The sequence below is a fragment of the Orycteropus afer genome, unplaced genomic scaffold (assembly GCF_000298275.1).
Source record: "Orycteropus afer afer isolate SDZICR_OR568_19922 unplaced genomic scaffold, OryAfe1.0 scaffold00012, whole genome shotgun sequence".
Lineage (NCBI taxonomy): Eukaryota > Metazoa > Chordata > Mammalia > Tubulidentata > Orycteropodidae > Orycteropus > Orycteropus afer.
Window position 1 is genome coordinate 2,362,456 of NW_006921599.1, and position 21,399 is coordinate 2,383,854.

A 21,399-nucleotide genomic window follows, 5' to 3' on the forward strand; every position below is an offset into this window, starting at 1 on the left:
GAACTTTTCTTTGCTGGCTTCACGGCCTGTTCTGTTCTCTTAGGCTCCATATGAGGGCAAGGGGGTTTGGTGCCAAAGGGGAAGTTGAGGCAGAGGGGCTGAGTCAGCAGTGGCTGCCCCTCTCGGGGACTTGGGAGGACCGAGGGCGAAGGGTGGTAGCGGCAGCAGCAATAGCAGCAGCAGGAGAGGGGTTCCCGGAGCTGTCGCCTGCAGGGGGTGGGCTGTGGGGGCAGGAGAGGGCAGGTGGGTACTGAGGGCTGGTGAGGTGTGAGAGGGAGAGGGCAGGGCAGGATGCACGCCTCACTTTCTATGCTTCTCCTCTTTGTCACTGCTTTTGGCGCTGTTGTCCGTGTGGCTGTTGGGGTTGTTGCTGAGGTACATTTTGTCCATGGCCTTGAGGGCCTCGGTGAGATAGTTCTGCAGGGCTGTGACGGCGGCGCACACTGCCGGACTGCCGAAGCCATGGGAGATGAGGTTGAAGTGGGTCAAGCAGCTCTGGATGCCCGGCTCCAGGATGGGGTTGGGCCGGGAGTTCCCCAGGGGAGATCGATCCTGAGCCAGCAGGTCGGTGAACTCTTTGCATATCTGTCTGCAACACAAGGGGAGCAGAGAGAGAAGTGAGGCTCCTCTGTGAGCAGCGCCAGTAGCAACTAGAAAACCTCTCTCAGGTGCAGTTACCTCAGCCCTGATCTAGCAGGGACCTGACCTGACCCAACCCAAGTTCACAGAGACTGAGTTGGTGATAACTAGTTTGGGAGACCCAGTCACACCACTCAGCCTTCACAAAAACATCTCTCCTTCATTAAATTCACTCCCTCCCTACATTAACCAATATCTGTATCTTTCTCTTGTGGCCACAAACGGTCTGTGCTCTACTGCTAACCTAAAGGTCAGTGGTTCAAATGCACCCAGCAGTACTGCAGAAGAAAAGGCCTGATGATCTGCTTCCTTAAAGATTACAGCCAAGAAAATCTATGTAGCAGTTCTATTCCATAACACATAGGTCACCATGAGTCAGAATCAACTCTATGACAACTAACAACTTTCTCCCCCATGTACACACATACATACATGCATGCATACACGCACACACACTCCTCCCTTAGATACATCAAACTTCTTTCCTCACCTTTCTCCCTCACACCAAACACCCTAGACATGGGGATACACTTCACACTTTGGGAGAGAAACAAAGGAGTTAGACAAACCTAAAAACCAAACCCACCACCTGTCATCAAGTCAATTCCAAGTCATAGCTATCCTATGAGGATAGAGTAGAACTGCTCCATAGGGTTTGCAAAGCTCTAAATCTTTATGGAAGCAGACTGCCTCATCTTTCTCTTGCAGAGTGGCTGGTAGAGTCAAACCGCCTACGTTTTGGCTGGCAGCTGAATGCTTTAACAACTACACCACCAGAGCTCCCAAAGGAATTAGACAAGGAGTCAGAAATACAAACATCTCACCAAAATTATGCAGTCATTATCTATCCTGTTCAAAATGTTAATGAGATCCTCTTCTCTGCTCCTCTACAGAGATTTGGCAATCGTTTGTGAGAGGAGTTACCCACCCAGACACTTTCAGCTCAGGTTGTATTCAAACCAATAACCAAAACAAACTCACAGCCATTGAGTCAATTCTGACTCATAGCAACCCCCGTTGGTTTCCAAGGCTGTAAATCTTTACAGAAGCAGACTGACTCATCTTTCTTCTGTAGAGCAGCTGGTGGGTTCAAACCACCAACTTTTTGGTTAGAAGCCAAATGCCTTAACTATTATACCACTAGAGTTCTTTTGTATTCAAACAGAAAGGTAAAATTTTTCATGGAATTATTTTGCCTTGAAAAAATTAAAATCTTCACTAATGTGTTTAGTCTTACAATAAATAGTTATTGGTTATGGAACGTTAATTACATAGTAAGTACTAGGATATAAAGATGAGCAAAATTAACATATCTTTCACTTATGTTATTTGGGAATAATTCTGGGTGGTCTAGGAAAAGAAGAAATAGACATTCCCAATTTCCAGCTTTTTCTTCACACTCAAAAAGAGAAAGAGGAAGAAAGAAAATCATTAGAGAAAGTGGATGTGGAGGGGCTTAGAGAGCAAAGAGAAGAGAATAAGGTGTAATTTCAGAAAGGGCCTTAAAAGTCAGCAGAGGAGGCCTGTGGCCAGAAGCTCTGTCCCTGAGTCTGGAAGGCAAGAAAAAGCTGGAGCCTTCCTGAGGAAGCAGCATCATGCCCTGGCCTTGGGGAGGGGGATGGGATGCACTAGCTGCCTTCCTACTGCAAGGCCAGCTGACGTCCCCAGGCTGGAAACTGATTCCAGTCTTAGGCCTCAGCCTCTGCTCTCTGGTTCAATGTCCTCATGTGACATCTACTTTGATAATAAAGGGCTTCTGAACAAGCCTTTTAATTTCCAGAAAATATATCACAACAGTCATTTACTTTTCACACATCACATGGAGAAGCCTATTCAGCCCAGCTACTGATGGGAATAGAAGTTGGGTCATTTTGAAACTTATCTTACATCTCACTTGTAAGCTAAAACGTGTGTGTGTGTGTGTGTGTGTGTGTGTGACTTTCAAGGAGGGAAAGAAAAGGAAGGTATAAAATGGAATAAGGATTAGGGATAAAACTAGGACAGCTTCTGGCTTGCACATTTTGCAGGCCACTGATCAATCTTTTGCTCTTGGAGAACATATTGATAGGAGACAAAAATGGACCTAGGCAAGCCTATTACTCCATGAGGATTTGATTCTGGTCTTTCTGAAACAAGTAGCCACAAATCTAAACTCAGCTTCTATCAAACTCCCACTATAATCCCCTGCCCAAATACATTAACATAAAGGGAGAGAGAGAAGATGGAGAGAAACAGGAAAAGATTGGGGCAGTGGGGCGGGGGTGGGGGTGGGCAGAGATTAACACTCCCATTTTTATTTCCCCTTTAAAATCAAGTATGGTTCATTTATCAATATTAACAACAAAGCTGATTAACATAACAGGAAGGGAGAGGAGAGGAGAAAAAGAAGTGAGAAAATTATTTCTGTTTCTCTTGACAATGAGACACAGAGACTCCGCCTGAAGTAAATGCCTTACTTTGTAGCCAGGAGCATGTTTTTTCTTGTCACTTGCTCATTGGGATCGGAATGTTGCCGGTTGAGAAATTCAGCTACTGCTTTGGCAGGAAATTCTGTTTCACACACGTACCCAAAGTCCCTGGCTAGGTGGACGGCTTCTCCTGGCAAGAGACGGAGAGAAGGAGGTGGGTGCAAGAGAATGAAGAGCTGGGACCAAAACTCACAGTGGAGGGGTCAACACATGATAACCAAGCTTTCTCCCCACTCCCAGATTTCTTATTTTATTCACCCAGATGTTGAAGGAAACTACTGGTTTCTCAATTCAGGCTTTTTATTTCGTCCTCTATAGAATCTGGTGAATGTATTTATATGGCCACTGTTCTAGAAGGCCAGAATGACAAGAGATGTTTGTTAATCTCCCCGTCATCCTCCACCCCCACCCCACCCTGAATGACAGTTTTCCAACCTCTTTTTTAAAATGTTCCTTGAATTGCAACCTCACACCTATCAACACAGTCATAAATGATATTCACAATTACTTCTTGAGCTTTTCGGCAAGAGAACAACTAAGGGTTTAAATTTTAACTTGATCACATATAATTATCTGTTCATCCAAAACGATTAACCATGAGGATTTGAGGGTCACTCCACTGAGTCTGTCTGTGTTGTTGATTTTCAAATCTTTGGTTTTAATTTCCTGAACCAGTTGGTTTTTACTGCAGGGCTTCCTGCCATTAGCTCCAGCTCCGGAAGAACGCATGCGCCAATTAGAGCATCAAAGCCCTCTCCGCAGAGCTTGTTTCCATAAAATGGAGCGGATCACAAACAATAACAGTTCTCCAGAAACTGCCTCCCTACCACAAGACTCAGCCCACAAACTCATAGGCATTCTCACGCTACAGCCTAAGCCACCACTACCATTTCTTTGCATATAACTCTTTCGGAGTATGGATAGTGGGTTCTTTATATTCTGGTCTTATTTTTAATATAATACTACTGTAGTTGAGTTTCTGGCATTGAATAACTGCTTATAGCATTTAACAGTTATAGCATTATTGTCTCTGACACCATTAACAAATGGTATTCATAGGATTCCTCCTCAAAGTCATGGTTTTAAATATTTTCAAAATAATTTACAAAACTAGAACTTGGACTTAATTTTAACATAGTACTTCAAATATAAGATGTAAATAAGATAAAATGCCTTCTTTAAATATAATTGCCAGTTTTTTAATCTGCCTTGTATTTAAGCGCCTTTTTTCCCCGTTAGCATGAGGTACTTTCAACAGGACATAAAAGAAAACACAAGTGCATTATACATTTATTTCAATACACCCAAACATAAGACAATTTAGTGTCAGAAAATCAAGAGTAATCTAGAGGAAGCAGGAAAGTGAGTGGATTCTGGTGACAGTCTATCTAGAGCAAGGAATGAGGGCAAGGTTAGCTTTTTGTTTAGAGAGTTTATGTGTCTGAGTATTTACAAACTGCTATGAGAAACTTTTAGCATTGCTTCTATTTCTTGTTTCCATTCATATTCAAGCAATTCAAATTGCTCTCTTTCCTTCCCCTCCAGAAGAAGTAGCACGATTAAAAGACAGATAAGGGAGCATATGTTTGGAAAACAAAAATCTAAAAGGGCATATAACCCTGAGCTTTCAGGACAGTCTTAAATCAGGATGCAGGTCAAGGATTCCCAAATTAATTCAGGAAGTAATGGTCACGCATTTCTCAAACGCAGATGTCACAATAACTTAAGTGATTTACTGCTGAGCTCCTGAAAGGAGTGAGGGACTCAGAGAATATGCACTTCTTGAATGTTCACATTGTTTGGGTCAGAACTGAGCTGGAGAGGTATAATTTTGTGGTAGAGGGGGAGAGAGGAAGGATAGAGTTATATGCAAACAGATTTTTGACATTCAAGAATTCAGTTCACTTCCAGAATAGTGTCTGGAAAGAGGAAACTTGCCCAACTGACACAAAATACAACCAAATATCTGCCTACTAAACATTACCCATTTTCCCAGAAGACAGTTCCTTTCTAGTTAGCAAAGAGACTCACTTACCCTCCACTAGTGATGTGAGCAGAGTGACGTTGGCAGCTTTACGTCTCCCTGCCGGCAGGTTTAATCCTATTTTGTCCAGTTTTTCTCTTAAAGATCTTCCTCCATTTTTAGACTTCGCCCTGTTTCACAGGATGCAAGAAAGGGATTTATAAAACACTAAGTCATTCTGCATCATGTTATCACGTTATGGTCATTTTGAAAGCTTTCTAAAATGTGCTTTTCAAACACTGAGAAGCATGGCCACGAGACAAGGGCAGGGAACTAAGGAAGGAATGCTACAGAAAGATCACAGGACATAAATGTTTCTTAAACTGTAAAATACCTCCTGTGTTCATTATTCTTGCAACTATGATGGCAGGTTGAGAGGTTTTCATTTCCCAACTCACTAAAGAAGAACCACAAACAAACAAACACAGCTCTGATCTCTGGAGTTTGAGGCATTTTTTTTAGTTCAGCTGATTTCTGTATATTTTCCCTGTTGTTACAATCACACAAATCCCAACGGGGTCTTTAAATTGTCTTTGCAAGATCTGTGTTAGGTTGTTCACAGTAACCAAAGTTATCATCACTTGTGAGAGTGGTTCTGGCTTTAGCCCCAACGGGAAATTCATTTCACCAACTGCTTACATGCCATGTCACCAGCCTAACTGAAAATGTCAAAGGCTGATATCAGCCTTTAAAAATTTCACTGATTTCAGGGACAGTGGAGGCAGTTCTAAACAGATGTCTAAACAGACTCCCATAATCAGAAAGTGGTTAAGATAAATTGTTTAAATACAACAGCAAATTAATTAATTTCAGATTTTATTCCCTACTCAAGTGCTCTTTAATTGTGTGGATTAGATTATACTCCCCTAGGTAAACAGTCTCCAATATTGGGGGAGGGGAAGGCAGAGGGCAGAGAAAGATCTATGCCAATGGAAGAGTATAAAGGGAAAGCAAAGTGACCACGACGGAAGGAGGAAAAGATCTGAACAGCTTATGTTAAAACCTTCCAAAACAGTTTTATAGGCTTTGCGTGGGATATAGGTATCAAAGCGAAACTGAGGTCCCCTTAATATATCGACAAATGAGTAAATGTCACAAAAATGAAGTTCATGGTCTACCTTTTAAAAAGAAAAAAAGCAAAGAAAAATATTATCTGGGTTAAGTTCAACAAAAGATCCACCACTCACAACTTTGGGTGGACCCCCCAGAAGGATGAAGTCCCGAGAAGCGAGAAAGCTGCCGAGAGAGAAGGCACTTTACCTCACTGACCCTAAAGAAATCTTATCTGTGAATCATTCCAACCTTGCAGTGGGAAGGGGAAAATTCTCGGCTCAGTAGGTAATGGATGTGTTTTTTAATGCTGACAACAGACAATGCATGTAAACGAGCCTTGCACTCAGCCTGGTACACATCAGGGCCCCAATAAATCGGGACAACTAAATGCTAGCGCCTGTGGCACAGGCAGTCGTGGAGCGCAGACTCGAAAGGAAGCCACTGCCTTCCTTTAGTTAAAAGCCACTGTTAAAACTCTATTCAAAGGACGGGTGGTTACGGTCGGAGTGTCTACACTAGGGAAAGGCTGAGCGAGAGCAGAAAACAACTTTTCCTGGGCTTGCAAGGTGTGCGCGAGAAGGAAAATGCGGCTGCACGGCGCCCCACGGCTGCAGCAGCCGGGACTGACCCCGCGGCACATCTACCTGCGCCTGCGCACCAGAGGCGGGGACCGGGGGCGCGCACCAGGCCCCCAAGAACGCGGGATGGCGGCGGAGAGCGCAGGCGCGCTCCGCCCCGCCCCGCCCCCGGATCCCACCCACTCTGTTCTACGCTTTTCTTCCCGCCCCTTTCTTTTCCGGCGGAGGGAGGGCCGCGGAGCGAGTTCTGTTGGCAGCGGAGCCGCCGGAGTCGCCGCCACCGCTCGGCGCAGGCGCAGTGTTTCTGCCGGCCGCGGACGGGCGGGGCTGGGCCGGGCCTCACCTCCGGAGTACTCCTCCCAGCAGCGACGCGTTGAGACACTCAGGCGGAGAGAGGCGCCGCTGTACTTCCGCCACCGTGACCTTGTACTTCGAGGTGGAGCTGAGGAGCGAAAGGCGACCCGGAACTGAACAGAAGACTTCGTTGGGGTTCACTACTCCGCCAAAGAGGTTGTCCTTGTTAATAGGGATAGCGGAGACGGCGTTGCTGTTTGACTTGGACAGGGACACAGGGCCTGTAGAGATAGACGAGGTCTCGTGTGGCCATCGATGATCCCCCAAATTCGGCCCCTGACTGTAACCTCCTTCCCGGCAGCGGCGGTCCCCAGGCTTGCGCCCAGACACGTGCTTCTTCCCGCCCACCTCAAACTAGATAGCTCTCTTCCCAGTTTCCCACCTCCCTTTCCATCCCTTACTCTTTGCCTGTCTTCAAGGTCCAGCCCTGCCCCGCGGCGCACCCCACTCCACCTCACCCCCCTTGGCCAGTCCTGCCTTTCTGCCTGGACCCTTTTCTCTTGGGTTCTGGAGATGAGCGATGAAATTGTGACCATCCTCAGCCCTCAGCATCCGAGGAGAGTGGGCCCTATATAAGGTGCTGGAGTAAGGTTTTTTTTGGGGGGGAGGGGTTACATTTACAAATCGAGATCTGGAGAGCAAGTTATGTGTACTTTAAGAGTTTCATGGAGTGAAGGCTTTAGGATCAGGGAGAAATTTTTTCAAAGAGGGGTTATTAAAATCAAAAGCAGCCTGTAAATGAGCATTTCAGTTAAGGCACCACCAGGCTGGGATGTGGGTTCTGTTTCACATCACACATGCCGGTCTTTTTTTTTTTTTTTTTTTTAATCAATAGGCTCCTTCCTGTGTTCAGTTCTGAAAAAGATTCAGGTTTTGGAGATCTATTATTCCAAGCCCAGTTTTGAACTGAGAGGAAGGGTGATGAAGATCAGGCCTACCATGGAATACTAGCAATGCGTCCTTTTGTTGAGCAATTACTGCTTAAGCTGCTTTTTTAGAGGGGAAGGGGTCAGGGGTGTTTTCTTTCAAGTTAAAACCATAAGCTCTTCATTGACCCACCATTGTTTTAAAAAACTCAAGCCTAGCAGAAAGTGTACTGATGTGCTGCATTTCTCAAAACCAATATAGTTCATATGCATTCACAACCATTTAAGTACAGTATGCATTTGTATTTAAAAATTCCACATGGAGACATATCTAATAATAATATGCACACATTCTCATCACAGTGCTCCTCCCTTACCCGTTCCTTAATGGGGATATTCTAGATGTATGGTGTGTGTGTGTGTGGGGGGGGACTCTAGGTTTTGGATAGATCACTTGTGACATTAATAGCTCTGGGGAGGCTAATAGAGACAATAGGAGTTAAACGAACTCTTGAGAGATTACTAATAAAAGAGCCAATTATCATGTCGACTTGGAAAGAGCATCTCTTAAGATTTATCCCTCGCACATCTAATTTGACGTGACAAAGGCTTCACCGATGCAAAAATGAAACTTTAAACTAGCTAACAATATACTGATTGGGGTTAGAAATGAGAACAGTTTTATATAGCATCATTCTCTGGTGGTGCCTAGAATCCTGAAATGTAACATTGCCACCAAAACCAAAAAAAAAAAAAAAAGCTGCTACCGAGAGTGAATAGCATTTAATCCAGTAAACTTTATTTCTATTCACTAAACACGATGCAAATTAAAAATCCATCCAAATCACTTGACACTTTTCTGTTAACAAATTATGCTCAGAACAAATATGCTACTAATCTTGACATCTTCAGAAGATACTGATTTTAAATTTAAAAGCCAAGTTTTAGTTAACCTAATTCACAAAGCTTAAACATCAAACAAGAAACTAAATTGAAATACATGAAAGAATTTTTTAAAAAACTGATGAGAGCTGTTTTTTTTTCATCATTTGTCCTATTTTAATATTAAATTATTTTCAGTACTTCACCATTATACATTTCTTTACACTCATACAATGAATTAACTGAACTAAAAAAATTGAAATCAGCTCCAGTATTGCACATCTTATTTGTTTGTCTAGATATCATTTAAAATGGTCAAATCATGAGTCAAAGCTAGCCTGTTGCCATTACTAACAGATTGAAAACCGATCCTGTAAGCACTGCTGTTCTATGCCTATCTATTTGCTAATTCTGAGCCTTTAGGAAATCCTATTTGAAAAAAATAAATACAGCACTGAAAGTTCTTTTAAATAGCACTGTGCCTGTAAGGACATGTTTGGAATGCAGAAGGAAATGGCTTACCTTTCTTAATTACAGTTTGATCTGGGATGTTAATACCCGGGTCTTCTACATGCTGCAACAAAAGGATACACACATGGATGTAAGTGTATAATCAAAACAAAAGGAAATGAATATTCCATGCAAGATGGAGGGAGGGGAAGGTGTAGAATTGAAGTTCTCTCTCCTATATAATGAACATTTATATATAAACATCTCATCTTGGCTTATTGGAACTTGGGGCTTTGCAGCTCAAGAGGTTTCACTGCACAGCTACAGCCAATTTCTCCTCCCCTAGCCAACAATCCACATTGAAGGGTGTGGTGGTGGGAGAATAAAACTTTCTTTGGAAATTGAATCAAGTTTTGGAGCACCTAATCTTTCAAAGTCAGCTCAACCTCTAAAAATGCTTCTAGCTTTAGTTTGGCGCCTCTAGCAGCTTTGGACTTTGGTGATCCCAGCATTCAGACAACCAAAGACCGAGAAAAACAATAGAAATAGCAGAGTTGGGAGTAGCTGGGGAGCATACAAGCTGTTTGGAAACGTTTTAGGTAATGTGATAAAGAGCTAATGTATCTATACACCTTCACTTACGGACGACTAGAATATAGCTTTTTAAAAAATGCTTCTGCCTAAACTGTGTATCAAACAGGAATATAAGAAAGATTTAAAAAATAAAAAGCCTCTGAGGTTGCTTTCTTGTTGTCCAGCAGCAGGTATGGTGTGCTTTTTTTCCTTTTCTTTTCTCTCTCTCTTTTTTTCTTCCACAGATGGATGTGTATATGTGTGTGTGCTAGAGTCAAAACGTGATTAGAAAGTAAAATGAAATCATGTTTCTAATGCAGAAACTGACAGGCAATATAATGTCTGGCTGTGTTTACAAATTAGCACCAGGGCTGCTGAGATAGAAGATTTCACAATCGTTACCAAACACAGGCATTACCATTTAAAAAACTATTACTTCCTTCTCTAGTCTTTGTCCAACAATAATACTGATTCAAACATTTTCCATTCTGTCTTGGATTTATGCTCCTGTTAATTGTGCCTGATCGCAATGATTCCGGGTGGATGGTACTAAGTTGCTTTATTACAGGTTTTATTATACTCAATGCTCTCATTTGTAACTTGCCTAAAGTGCTTCTGGATTTAAGTATAATTAAATTGAGAAATGTTCAGAAATGACTACTGCTGCAGTTCTTGTGTTTTAACTATATGGGGAAATATGATCCCTTTATGCATGCACCCTAAACCCATAAAGTAAATGTAGTGTGGCATAATACTTTTATTTGTGTTATTTCTAAACCTTGTCTATACAGGGAAGACTGTTAAGTTTAAAACCCCACTGAGATATTAATGATTAAATAATTTTCACCATTGACTTGATTTTCTTAAATATCTAGCAGTCATTCTTATTAAAGGTTAACTGTTGCAGCGATGGGAAAATTGAAAACAACCCTTTTCCTGACCCAAATTCCTTTGAAAGAACTTTTTCTTAAAAGATGGGGGAGGAGAGGGAAGACCAGCAAATGCATTTGCCTGTTTTCATTTGATCTTTTGGTTAATTTTGCCTAACTGACCAATTTTATCACAAAGAGAAATTGTACAGGTGTCAAGAATTCCATCCACCTTGGAATTTTCACGATGTAGAACAATTCTAAATCACAATTGTTTGAAAAGCTTACAACATTATTTTGCACTTCAAATATTCCCAAAGACCAGGCAAGGAACAGGATTGAGGAGAACTAAAACAATCACAACTATCCATTAAAAAAAAAAAAAAAAAAAAAGCTTTTCTAAGCGATTGCTCTTATATTTAAAAAAATTTAAGCATTAGTGTCTAAAACACATGAGTATAAGCATATCCACATAAACTGCTTACTAAGCCCTACATTGGATTAAATGCCTTCTTTTCTGCTTTCCATACAAGCCTGCTAAGCATAACCAAAAAATTTCAGTGAAAAATGGAGCCAAATGAGAGATGCAATAAATTTTCTATTTTCCTATGGAACTTAAATAATGTTTTAAATTCACCAAGTAAGCAGGTAAGTTCATCTGACCATTTTCTTTGCAATCTAATGCAGTAATCATTAAACTGTCAACGGACATACTGCTGCAATATTTGATGCAGTAATTTGAAATAGCATTTTAGCAAAAATCACATCCAGATACATTTCCTCTCCAAAGAAAAGCAGCTTTAACAGAAGCCTTTACAGCTTTAATAAAATTATTGGCTTGTTCTAATTCCATTTCAGGAAGGTTGTGAGGGAACCATAAATATGTAGGATTGAAGTAGAGATGCTGGTTCAAATTTAATTTCAGAAAGTATTTTCAAATTATCAATAGCCTGGTTTTCATTGTAAATAGTAGATGTGCTAATGCCATGCTTACTTAGAAATCATTTTAAACTGCATTTATTGATAACTGAATTAGAACTCAAATAATGCATTACCCAACAATTTCAAAACATTTAATTTAATATGTGTAGCGAATTCTTATAGGCGTTGGGAACTCAGCTAATGATTTATGAGGTCACCACTTAGCACCCCTAGGAAGAGGTCCCTCAGCTCGGATTTGCTGCTTGCTTTTCTTTAATCAGGATAGGGTGTACATGTAACTTTTGGGTTTCACTATTGTTCATAAAATTCTGTAAAAAAAAATGTTTTCTTAGTATGTCTTGTACACTTTTTTGTTTGTTCGTTTAATTGCGAGAGCATTTAATGAACATTTTCGGTTATATTTGACATCTTTCCCAGAACAGAGAGAAATCCCCACCGCCAGACCCAACAGTGGAATTAGATTCTGTCCCAATCGAAACAGTTTACTGTCATCGCGAGAGAAAGACACGGTGACATTCATCTGATTTATTTCTGTGTTGGTGGAAATGGCAATGCCGGCATTGTTAAAGGGAGCTCCGGGAACCATTGTTCTAAGGACATAACTCTCAACTTTACTTTTTGTTTTTTAGTTTGGCTGTCTCTGAAGGGCCTCAAAACATCCCCACCCCCACTTCCCCCCAAAATTAAAATTAAAAAAATAATAAAGAAATATTATTGTGGAAAATCCGGGCCCATCTGTGACAAGTAACTCATACCCCAGGTGGGTGAGTAGGAGCTGCGCTCGCGTCCCCGCCGCCTGGGCGGCCTCTTACCGGGACGTCCTCGATGGCGTGAGGTAAGGAGTGGATCGGGAGGTCGCCTAGTCCTGAGCCGAGTCCGTGTGGGCCGTGCAGGAGATCCTCGTGCCGCCGGTAATCCCTGCGAGGATCCAGGCCCGACAGCTGGTGGGGCAGCCCCCGGTGCGTGTGCAGGAGGCCAGACTCCTGGCTCTGCCTCTGGCCGGGCCAACCTGGGTGCTGCGGTTGCGGCTGAGCGTGCAGGGGGTTCAGGCTGTAGGGGTCGTTGACGTGGGAATAAGGATCTTGCGACTGGGGATAGATGGGTTGGTAGGGCGGGGGGAAGTAGGGGGGCTGGAAGTCGGCATTGGGGGTGTGGGACAGCGGCGGGGCGCTTGTGTAGGGAGATTGACCTACAGTGCCCAGCTGGGGCAACCGTGCTGTCCCGTTGCTGGTGCCGTCGTGACGGTCCTAAAAGAGGATGAGAACAGGAAAGAATAAGAAATCAGGCGGCGAGTCGGAGTTGTGCACACTAAATCCACTCCACAAACCAGTGTGGCAAACGGCCGGCTCATGTCCGCAGCCCACCAAGAAACAACGATCAGCTCTAAGTTATTCATTCCAGAAAATACCCAAGAAGTAAAAGGGCCCTTCCAAAAACGCAGCGGAATTAGATAGTGCAAATGTGGGGGCACAAGAGACTCTCCGGAGGCGTTTCTTTCAAAGTAGGGGGAAAAAGAGAAAAACGCTTCCCGGAATACAGCCCGTTAAGCAGCAGGGTGAAACCTCTCAAGTAAAATTAAAATTCCTACTAAATATTAAACACTAGAAGCGGCCTTTTCTTTTTTCCCGGATTTGAACCTGCCTGCCACTGCGTTATTGTTTACCCTGTTCATTTATTTCAAGGAAAAAAATCATAAACGTTCAAAGGCTGTTACCATTTCATGACTATTTAAATAGAAACATATTTCGCAGAGGGGCTGTAACGAACGCACACGTTTAAATTACTAGCTTAAAGAAGGTTTTAACTGCAGGATCGGGGATCTGTCTTTTCCGCTTCCTCAGTTAGAAGCCTTTTTCTAGACAGGGTCGATTTATGATATGGATGGGATGGTGGTGGGGGACGGCAAGTAAAGGTTTGAAATAGAAAGATTCAGCTTTACTGGGTTTAAAAGAGAGAGGTGCACCCCAGGGCGGAGGCCCCCGCCCCTTCCACCTCAGCCCCAAAGGGCAGAAGAAACGCCTGACTTTTTGTTCCTCTCTTGCAATTTGGTTGCAATACAAGTGAACAGAGTTGATTCCAGGGAGTGTAAACCCTCGGAGGTTCAGCAGCGGGACCCAAGAGTAGGGGGCACACTGGGCTGCATTTTTCCTGCCTACGGATTAAGCATCAATTCTGAAAACATTTCGGGAACAAGTGAAGACTAGAGGAAATATAAAGATGAACGTGGCGAGAAACACGCTTTGAGAAGCAGCAGCGAGGTAGGTCTGCGCGCGGGGAGAGGCCAAGTGGGATGCACAATGCATTCGAATTAGGGATGGAAAAGAGTAAGAGAAAGGAGGAGAGGGGAACGCAAATGAGAGGGTGCCCTGTAGGAAACCTGGGGGTGAAACCCGAGGTACCAGGCAGCTTCGCGGCCCCAGGTTTCCAGAGTAGAATTCCTAAAGAAACATGGATAGAAGGGTGGGGGTGGGACTCACCATAGCTGAAAAACTGTGAACTAACATCTGCGAAGAGTCTGGGGTAACGAGTCAGGGTGGAAAAAACCCAGCAAGGCTGGAGAGCCGGGCTGCCCCGCCGCCCGAGCGAGCCCCACACAAAAGGCGCCGCGAGCCCCGCGCCACCCAGGACTCGAGTCACCGCGCCGAGGCTCTGCCGGGCGCGGGCGCCCCGCTCGGCTCCATCCGAACTTGAACCACCGATTCGCGCGGTGCCTTCAGTTGGTCGAACACACGGTCTCTATCCTGGCGCGATATGTTCGGATTCAGAGTTCTTTTTAAAATTAGCAACCCCAAATACGGAGAAAAAGAGAAAAAAGAAAGTGTGTGTGAATGTGTGTGTGCATGCGTGTGCCTTAATCCGTGTCTCCCCCTCTCAGCGGCGGCTTCGCTGGAGCTTCTAATACCCGCGCCGGGCAGCGTTCCTGGAGCCTCCTAATAGCAGATATTCATGACTATTAATATGACACGAATACTTAATAAGGGAAGAATGCCTGGAAATGCAGCGTGAAGCGGCGAGGCCACTCGCGCCGGAGCCGGCTCTCAATGCAGTCCATTGACGGCGCCTCAGTGTAGCAAATCGGAGGTGGGGCGAGGGCGCGCGCGAGACAAAAAGCGGGCGGGCGAGGGAGCTGGCGAGCGCGCGGGGGGCCGCGGCGCCGCGGCTGGCGAATCACAGGGAAGGGGCAACATTTTAAAAGGTGGCAAGGCAGGCAAAAGTGAAAGAAAAAGAGGGAGCGAGGGAGAGGGAGGATGTGCCTGCGTGCGCGTGTGAGAAAGAAAGTGTAGGCGAAGGAAAGAAGCCCGGAGAGTGGAAAGAAGGGGAGGGACGGAGGAGGGAAGGAGGGAGAGCCCGAGAGGAGGGAGGGAGGAAGAGAGAGAGAGAGAGGAAGAGAGGGGAGGGCTGGAGGGGGAGGGGGCCAAGCGGCGCTCCGAGGGGGAGGGGGAGGGGAAAAGCAGCCAGCGAGGACAATCGGACCCAAAAGGCTGGGGCAGACCTCTGGATGCCGCGGGAGCCGCAAGTCCCCAGCCCGAGCTGCCGGGGACCGCGGCCGGGCGTCCGTCGGGCTCTCGGCTCGGGAGGCGCTTGCTGGCCCTCTCCGGCCACGGGATCCTTTGCTCCGCGACCGGGCCTGGGACTCCGGACCCAGAGGCCCGCCGCTGCGCAGTTCCTCCATGGCTCAGCGGCCCTCAGGGAACGCTTAGCCCACCCGTTTCACCCGCCGGGCCAAGCTGTCCCCCTCCGCAGCCGCCGCTCCAGGTTCCCTGGGACGCCCGGGGCCTCGCGCTCCACCCTTGGGCTCTCCCAGGCCCGGCTCCGAGAGCGCAAAGACGCGAGGCGGCCCAGCCCGGGCGCCGCTGGCACCGGTTGCCGGCACCCAGCACAAACCCGTCAGACTGGCTGGGCCACTCCCGCCCGACGCCCCCCGGATGACACAGCTCGCTTTCCCGGGCCGCCGGCTGTCAGAACAAGCGGCACTTGGCCTCCTGCGTGTCCCTGCAGAGCCCCGCGCAGAATCAGACAGCCTCGACCGTGCTCGCAAACGAGAAATCTCGACAAAGTTGTTGAAACCGCCTTCACTTTTATTTCTTCTCCCTCCCTCTCATTTCTCTTCTTTGCCCTGCTCTCACACACAGTCACATGCGCGCGCCACAGGGTCCCTCTGGGGGTGCTAGCTAACATCCTCCGCCTCCCGCCCGGTTCCCTTAGGCTCCGAGAGCCTCGCGGAGCCTCGGACCTCGCCCGCGGGAGCCTGCAACTCCAGCCTGGCTTCCGCTCCGCCAAACTGAAATACTGAAGCTGCAGACCTCAGCCTGACCAAGACTATTCAACCTAGAGCACTGGGTAGCGCTGTTTCACCCTAACATTCCCCGAAAAGCTCCCTCCCCAGCCTCAACAACAAAGTGTGCTACCTAGGCCCGGGGTCCCTGCGCCGCCTCCCCTGGAATCACCGCGGAAGTGTTGATCCCGTGGGACGCCACTCTGTGCCCCATCAACCCCGAGGCAAAAAAGGCGAAATCGGGGCAGGGGTGGGGGAGCTCCGGAAAGGAGAAAGGTTTCTAGAAACAAAGATTTAACACAATCTCGGGAAAGGAAAGGGAGAAAGGGGCTAATGACACATCGTTCGCATAAACCGTTTCTGATTTCAAGTAAAGACCAGACCCCCAACGCTCCGCACGCAACCAGAGCTCTCCGCCCCATATTCCCAGCTATGATTGACAAAAAGGAAAGAAAGAAAAAAAAAGGAGAGACCCTCCCCCCACCAATAAAAGAAAAATAGCAAAAGCCGAGAGTGTCACCGATTTATTTAGATACTCTCTCAGACACACCCCCACCCCCCACCCGGTGACTCATCCGCTCCTTTCAGTGGGAGCTGTAAGGGAAGTTAAGGCAGGGTCCACCAGGCCAGTTCGCAACGCCTTTCGTGAGCAGCCGGGTCGTGCTGGAGCCTTCCTGGCTTCCCGAAGAAGCCGAGCTCCAGGGACCCCCTTTTTTTTTTTTTTTTTTTTTGTAATGGTCTCCAAAGCGGCGCGCTCTATCGGTCCGGCAGGCACCGGCACCAGAGAGGCAGCAGTGCCAGGATTCCCACGGTCGCGCATCCGAACGCTAGAAGCCAGGTGGGGTCAGTGCACTGGGATCTAACTGCAGGCGAGCTCCACAACGCTCAACCTACTCACCAACACCCTGCCTCTTTCAGGGGCAAAGCTGCTTAGCACTTCTTGAATATCTGAGAGGACCTGGAGCCAACCCTGCTGCCGGGATGCGTCCTCCAAATTGAACTCGATTACAGAGAAGAGCAACCCAGCTCAGAACTAAGAGTAAAGATCTTTTCACAAATTGGAGGCATTAAAAAAAAGGGGGGGGGGCGGGGGAGAAGGCAAGGAAGGAAGGAAGATTAAAAAGCAGAGAGGAAGTTTAAGAGGCAAAAAGGTTTTCTGTTTCTGGTGACTTGGGCCCTCAGAATCGCTCTGGAGACACGCGGAGAGCACAAATGCGTGGGCAATTGTCAGCAATTAAATATATATATATATATTTCTCTCTTCACTCCACTCTTAAGCGCAGTCAAAATTGTCAGAAAGGGGGAAAAGTGGGACACTTTACTTCCTTTCCAAGAAAGGAGCGACCGCATCCTCCCTCTCCGGCTGCTCCCCGCGGTTCTTCGGACGAATCGGAGGGGCGGGAGCTGCGCTGGGGAAAGTTTGTCCCACCCGCGATTCGCAGCTTGCTACGAGGAAGGGAGGAGGAGCGGGAGGGTTGAGCTCCGCGCCTGCGGCCGCGAGGGTGACTGAACCGGCGCTGCGCTTACCTCGCAGTCCTCGTACTTGATATTATCCGTCAGTTTCCAAAGCATTTTCATGGATCGGCGTGAACAGATTTGCCCCTCTCTGCCTCGCACCCAAGTGGAGCTACTCTCTGGGTAAAAGCAAAGTGCAGGCTGCCGGCGGTGAGCGCAGGAGGAGGAGGAGGAGGAGGAGGAGGGCGAGGAGGAGGAGGAGAAGGGCGAGGAGGAGGAGGGTGAGGAGGAGGAGGCGAAAAGGGAGAGAGCTCCCGTGTGCGCTCGGAGATCTCCCTCTAATGGTAGAAACTTTTCTCTTTTCCAGCTCTTTACCAACAGCCTAATCGCCTCATTAGCATATCAACAATAGTCCAATTGCTTGCCAGCACCACAACCTGCCGCCGGCCGCTCCAACCCAGGTATAAAGGCCTCCCGGAGCCCGAACTTCCTCCTAGAGCCTGGGCGGCGAGTGAGCCGCTAAATTAGACCCAGAGCCCCCTTCGCACTCCTACCCCAGAGCTCCGCGCACTTCCTCCCATCCCACTCCACTACCCTTCCACGATCTCCGTTTCCTCCTCGCCAGAGACTTTCTCTGCAAAGCCTGGCTGGCTTTGCCAAGGGTCCAGCGGCCGCGCCTGGGTCCAGCTCCCAGCACCTTTCCACCCCTCCGACCGCAGCTCTCGGTGCTGTCCGTTCGGCTCTGTCCGATTGGCTCGGTCCGATTTGATTAGAAGTAATTTTTCCTTTCACAGTTAAAATATAACCCCCAAACCAAGACTCCAGGATGTTTTTTTTAAGCAAGAGATTGCCTCGGTTCGCCGCAGCCACAACCTCCGGTCTCAGCGCCTTGGAAGTTTTATTAGCTTTGCGCCCCCCACCCCCCGCCCCAGGTTGGAGATTTTGCCAAGCAGCTCTGGTCGCTCAGCTGGGGTTTGCGATCCCTTAATTGCGGCGCGTGTAAAATAAAAGTTGTACCCTGAAGAAGTGACTTGACGGCTCCTAGGGTTAAATGATTTTCCTCTCGTTTGCAGGAAGCTATGGACGACTGTCATTTAAACTTGGCGTTTGGGCCACGGGCTTCCTAGATGCGGGATGGACAAGAATACAGAACTCCTATGCAGACTCACAGCCGCTTGTGGAATTAAACCGAAATTCCTAATAGATAAGACATATGTGCGCCTGCCCGTCTAGATACGGTGTCATACATTCATCCAAATAAGTCACTGGCAACCAATTCTTGGCTATGCTAATCGGCGTCAGTTTTCCCAAGATCCCCCTTTTTAATTAAAGCTGGAAGGGTTCCTTCATGATTTGGTGTTGTTACTAAAGCGGGCGCACTCGCGGCTCAGTGCCGGGCGGACAGGCAACCCAGAAGCCAGGGTGCACACAACGTCCCGGGTAGGCCAATCCAGGCTCTCCAGCTCCACACAGGGGCCTGCTACTCCACCGAGCCACCTTTTTACATATATATATATATATATATATATATATATATACACACATACACACACACATATAATGTATGTATATAAAGTTAGAAGAGAGGGGAGAAAAAAGTGTTCCTTTCTGACTGAACTTCCCCATTTGTCCTCCAAAAAAAGTTTGTCTTTTTCTTTCTCTCTCTTAATTGCGTCGAACTCCTCACAACAGGACTCGCTTCAGAGCTGTTCTAGTAACGATCTCTAGCACCATCTGGACCTGTTTTTCCAAATGTTCAGGTGTCCCAGGTTTCTGCCGTGTGTCCCGCAGGGAGTTGGGCGCTGCTGCAAACCCGGTCGTTCCCTAACAGGTGGAAGAAAGGCAAGAGGAAGAAGAACCTTCCCCTCGAGGCTTTGGAAGAGTGTATTCTCCCTTGAGGAGACCGCAGCAAATGCCCCAAGCTAGGCAGAGCAGGCCAGAGGAGGCCCCCACGAAGGCTGGGCAAGTTGGAAGGGGGATTCAAGCCCTAGGATCCATCATGTTCCCTCTTTTCCCACCTGAACACAAACACAATCTTTTGGATCGGCAGAGCTCCAGGCCAGGCGCCGCCCTCAGCTCAGAAAATGGTCAACTTCCAGAGCATGCACTAGGCGCCCCACGAGGCTGCCCCAGGGCCCGCCGCCCAGAGCAGCCGCTAAAAGTCAGGAGTCCGGGCGCCGGGAGCACTGACACCTTCCTGGCGGCCGCCACAGCCCCAGAGCTTGATCTGTAGGCCAGATCCTGGACCCGGGAACATAGCTATTCACTCCCCGAAAGCGTAGCCACAGTGTATTTAAGGGAACTCTTAAGTTTTGCTTCTTTTCCTCTGTTTGTGGACTGGGAAAGAATTTAGGCCTTTCATATCCCTACCCTAGCCACCCTGACGACCTCAGATCTCTGGCTCCGCACCCGCCGGGACTGCGAAACTGTTGCTGTATTCCCACCGACGGCGCCATTGAGGTGCAGATTGCGGCCTAAGAGGTTGCCCGCCGTTTGTTAAGCTCAGCGAGAGCGCCCGGATCGCTCCTGGAGCCAGCCGAATCGCGTTAGTCTGAGCATCATTACCACGACAAGTCACTTCATTGCATGTCAATGCTCTGGCGGCGCCGGGACCCTGGAACTGCAGGGCCAGGCCTGGGCGAAGGGGTCGGGGATCCAGGCCTGACGCTAGGGCGTGCCGAGGGTGTCGGGGAAGGGTATGAGCCTCTGTATGAGAGACACAGACACCATGGGAAACAAAGAGGCAGCAAGGGGCCAGGATGATCTTATTTTCTCTGGTTGTCACCACCCAGTGAGACCCTGGCGCCCAGTAGGCAGAGCCCGGCAGATCCGTCCCCTCCGGGCCCCAAATCTTCTCGCCGCACCCGAGATCCAGGCCTCCTGACACTTGCTAAACCGTGACCGCGCAGGAACTAGACTGGCGTGTCTCTCCTTCTCTCCCTGGGCCGCAATCTCCCTGCTTCTGAACCTCATTCAGACCCACTGGAGGCTCAGACCCCGGCGAAGCCTGCACGCTGGGTCCTCACCGCCCCGGAGTTCTGCAATTAACTTTGTGGAAGGCTCTAAGAAGTATGGAAACCCCCACAGACCACCGCCAAAGGACTCTTCCACTTCTCAGCCCCCAGAGAACAGAGGGAGGAAGGGACTCGAGGCCTCAAGGGGGTGAGGGGGTGGAAGGTGAGGATTCCTAGCATTTGTGTATTGTGTGAGATTTGCATCCTTTCTTAAACCCCAAAACTACTCTAACCTCGGGGATGAAATTGTATTTAGTGAGGTTTAACCGAAGAAGGAGGATATAAAATAATTCACTCTTAATAAAAATTGTAACTACAAGCAAAGAACTGCAAAATGCAAAATGCCTTGGTTTCTCCAACTCCAGGAACTGTGGTGAGAACAGGGCTTTTCTCAACTTTACTTTTAATGGCTGAACTCAGCAAAGCTGAGGAGCTTGCCCTAGGAAGAGCAGGAGGACCTCGACTTTTCTTGGAGAAGCCCCGAGCGTTTGATTCGAAGGCCCCAGAGGCTTTGGGCACACAGAATCTCGCCCTAGCCAGGCCTCGTGTTGCTGGGCTGAAAAGAGGATCCCGAGGTTCCGATTATGAAATTAGCGACAGAGGGGAGGCTGCTAACTTAACCAACCTGTCCCGAGCTGTCCTCGTTCCCGGAGGGAAAATGCCTGGAAGTTGGAGGAGCGCTGGAGAAATACACCATGGCCGGGGCGGGGTCCCGGGCTCAAGAAGGGTAGGATCCGGAGCTCAGCCAAATCAGGGTGCCCGCGGCCTAGCAGCACAAAGTTGGCTGGATCTGCTTGCGGCAAATTCGTGACGTTCTGCTTTATTGTCCACTATTCATCCCCTATCCCTACACTGTCACCCCCAATTCTCCGCCCAAGCAGGAAAACCAGCTCCAGGAAGCGGCCTGAGTGAGTAGAAAAACTCTGCTCAAAGTATTTCCCAAAGAAGCATGCTTGC

General features: G+C 47.6%; 1 protein-coding gene across 1 annotated transcript; it reads right to left on the reverse strand.

The window, feature by feature from the left end:
• Positions 1-300: 300 nt before the first annotated feature.
• Positions 301-17,551, reverse strand: TFAP2A (transcription factor AP-2 alpha). Its single transcript, XM_007951659.2, has 7 exons — positions 17,501-17,551; positions 12,510-12,944; positions 9,386-9,437; positions 7,105-7,336; positions 5,143-5,261; positions 3,096-3,237; positions 301-589 (listed from the first exon to the last, which is right to left on the reverse strand). The coding sequence occupies exons 1-7, from the start codon at positions 17,549-17,551 to the stop codon at positions 301-303; spliced, it is 1,320 nt and encodes a 439-aa protein (XP_007949850.1).
• Between the last annotated feature and the right edge of the window lie 3,848 nt (positions 17,552-21,399).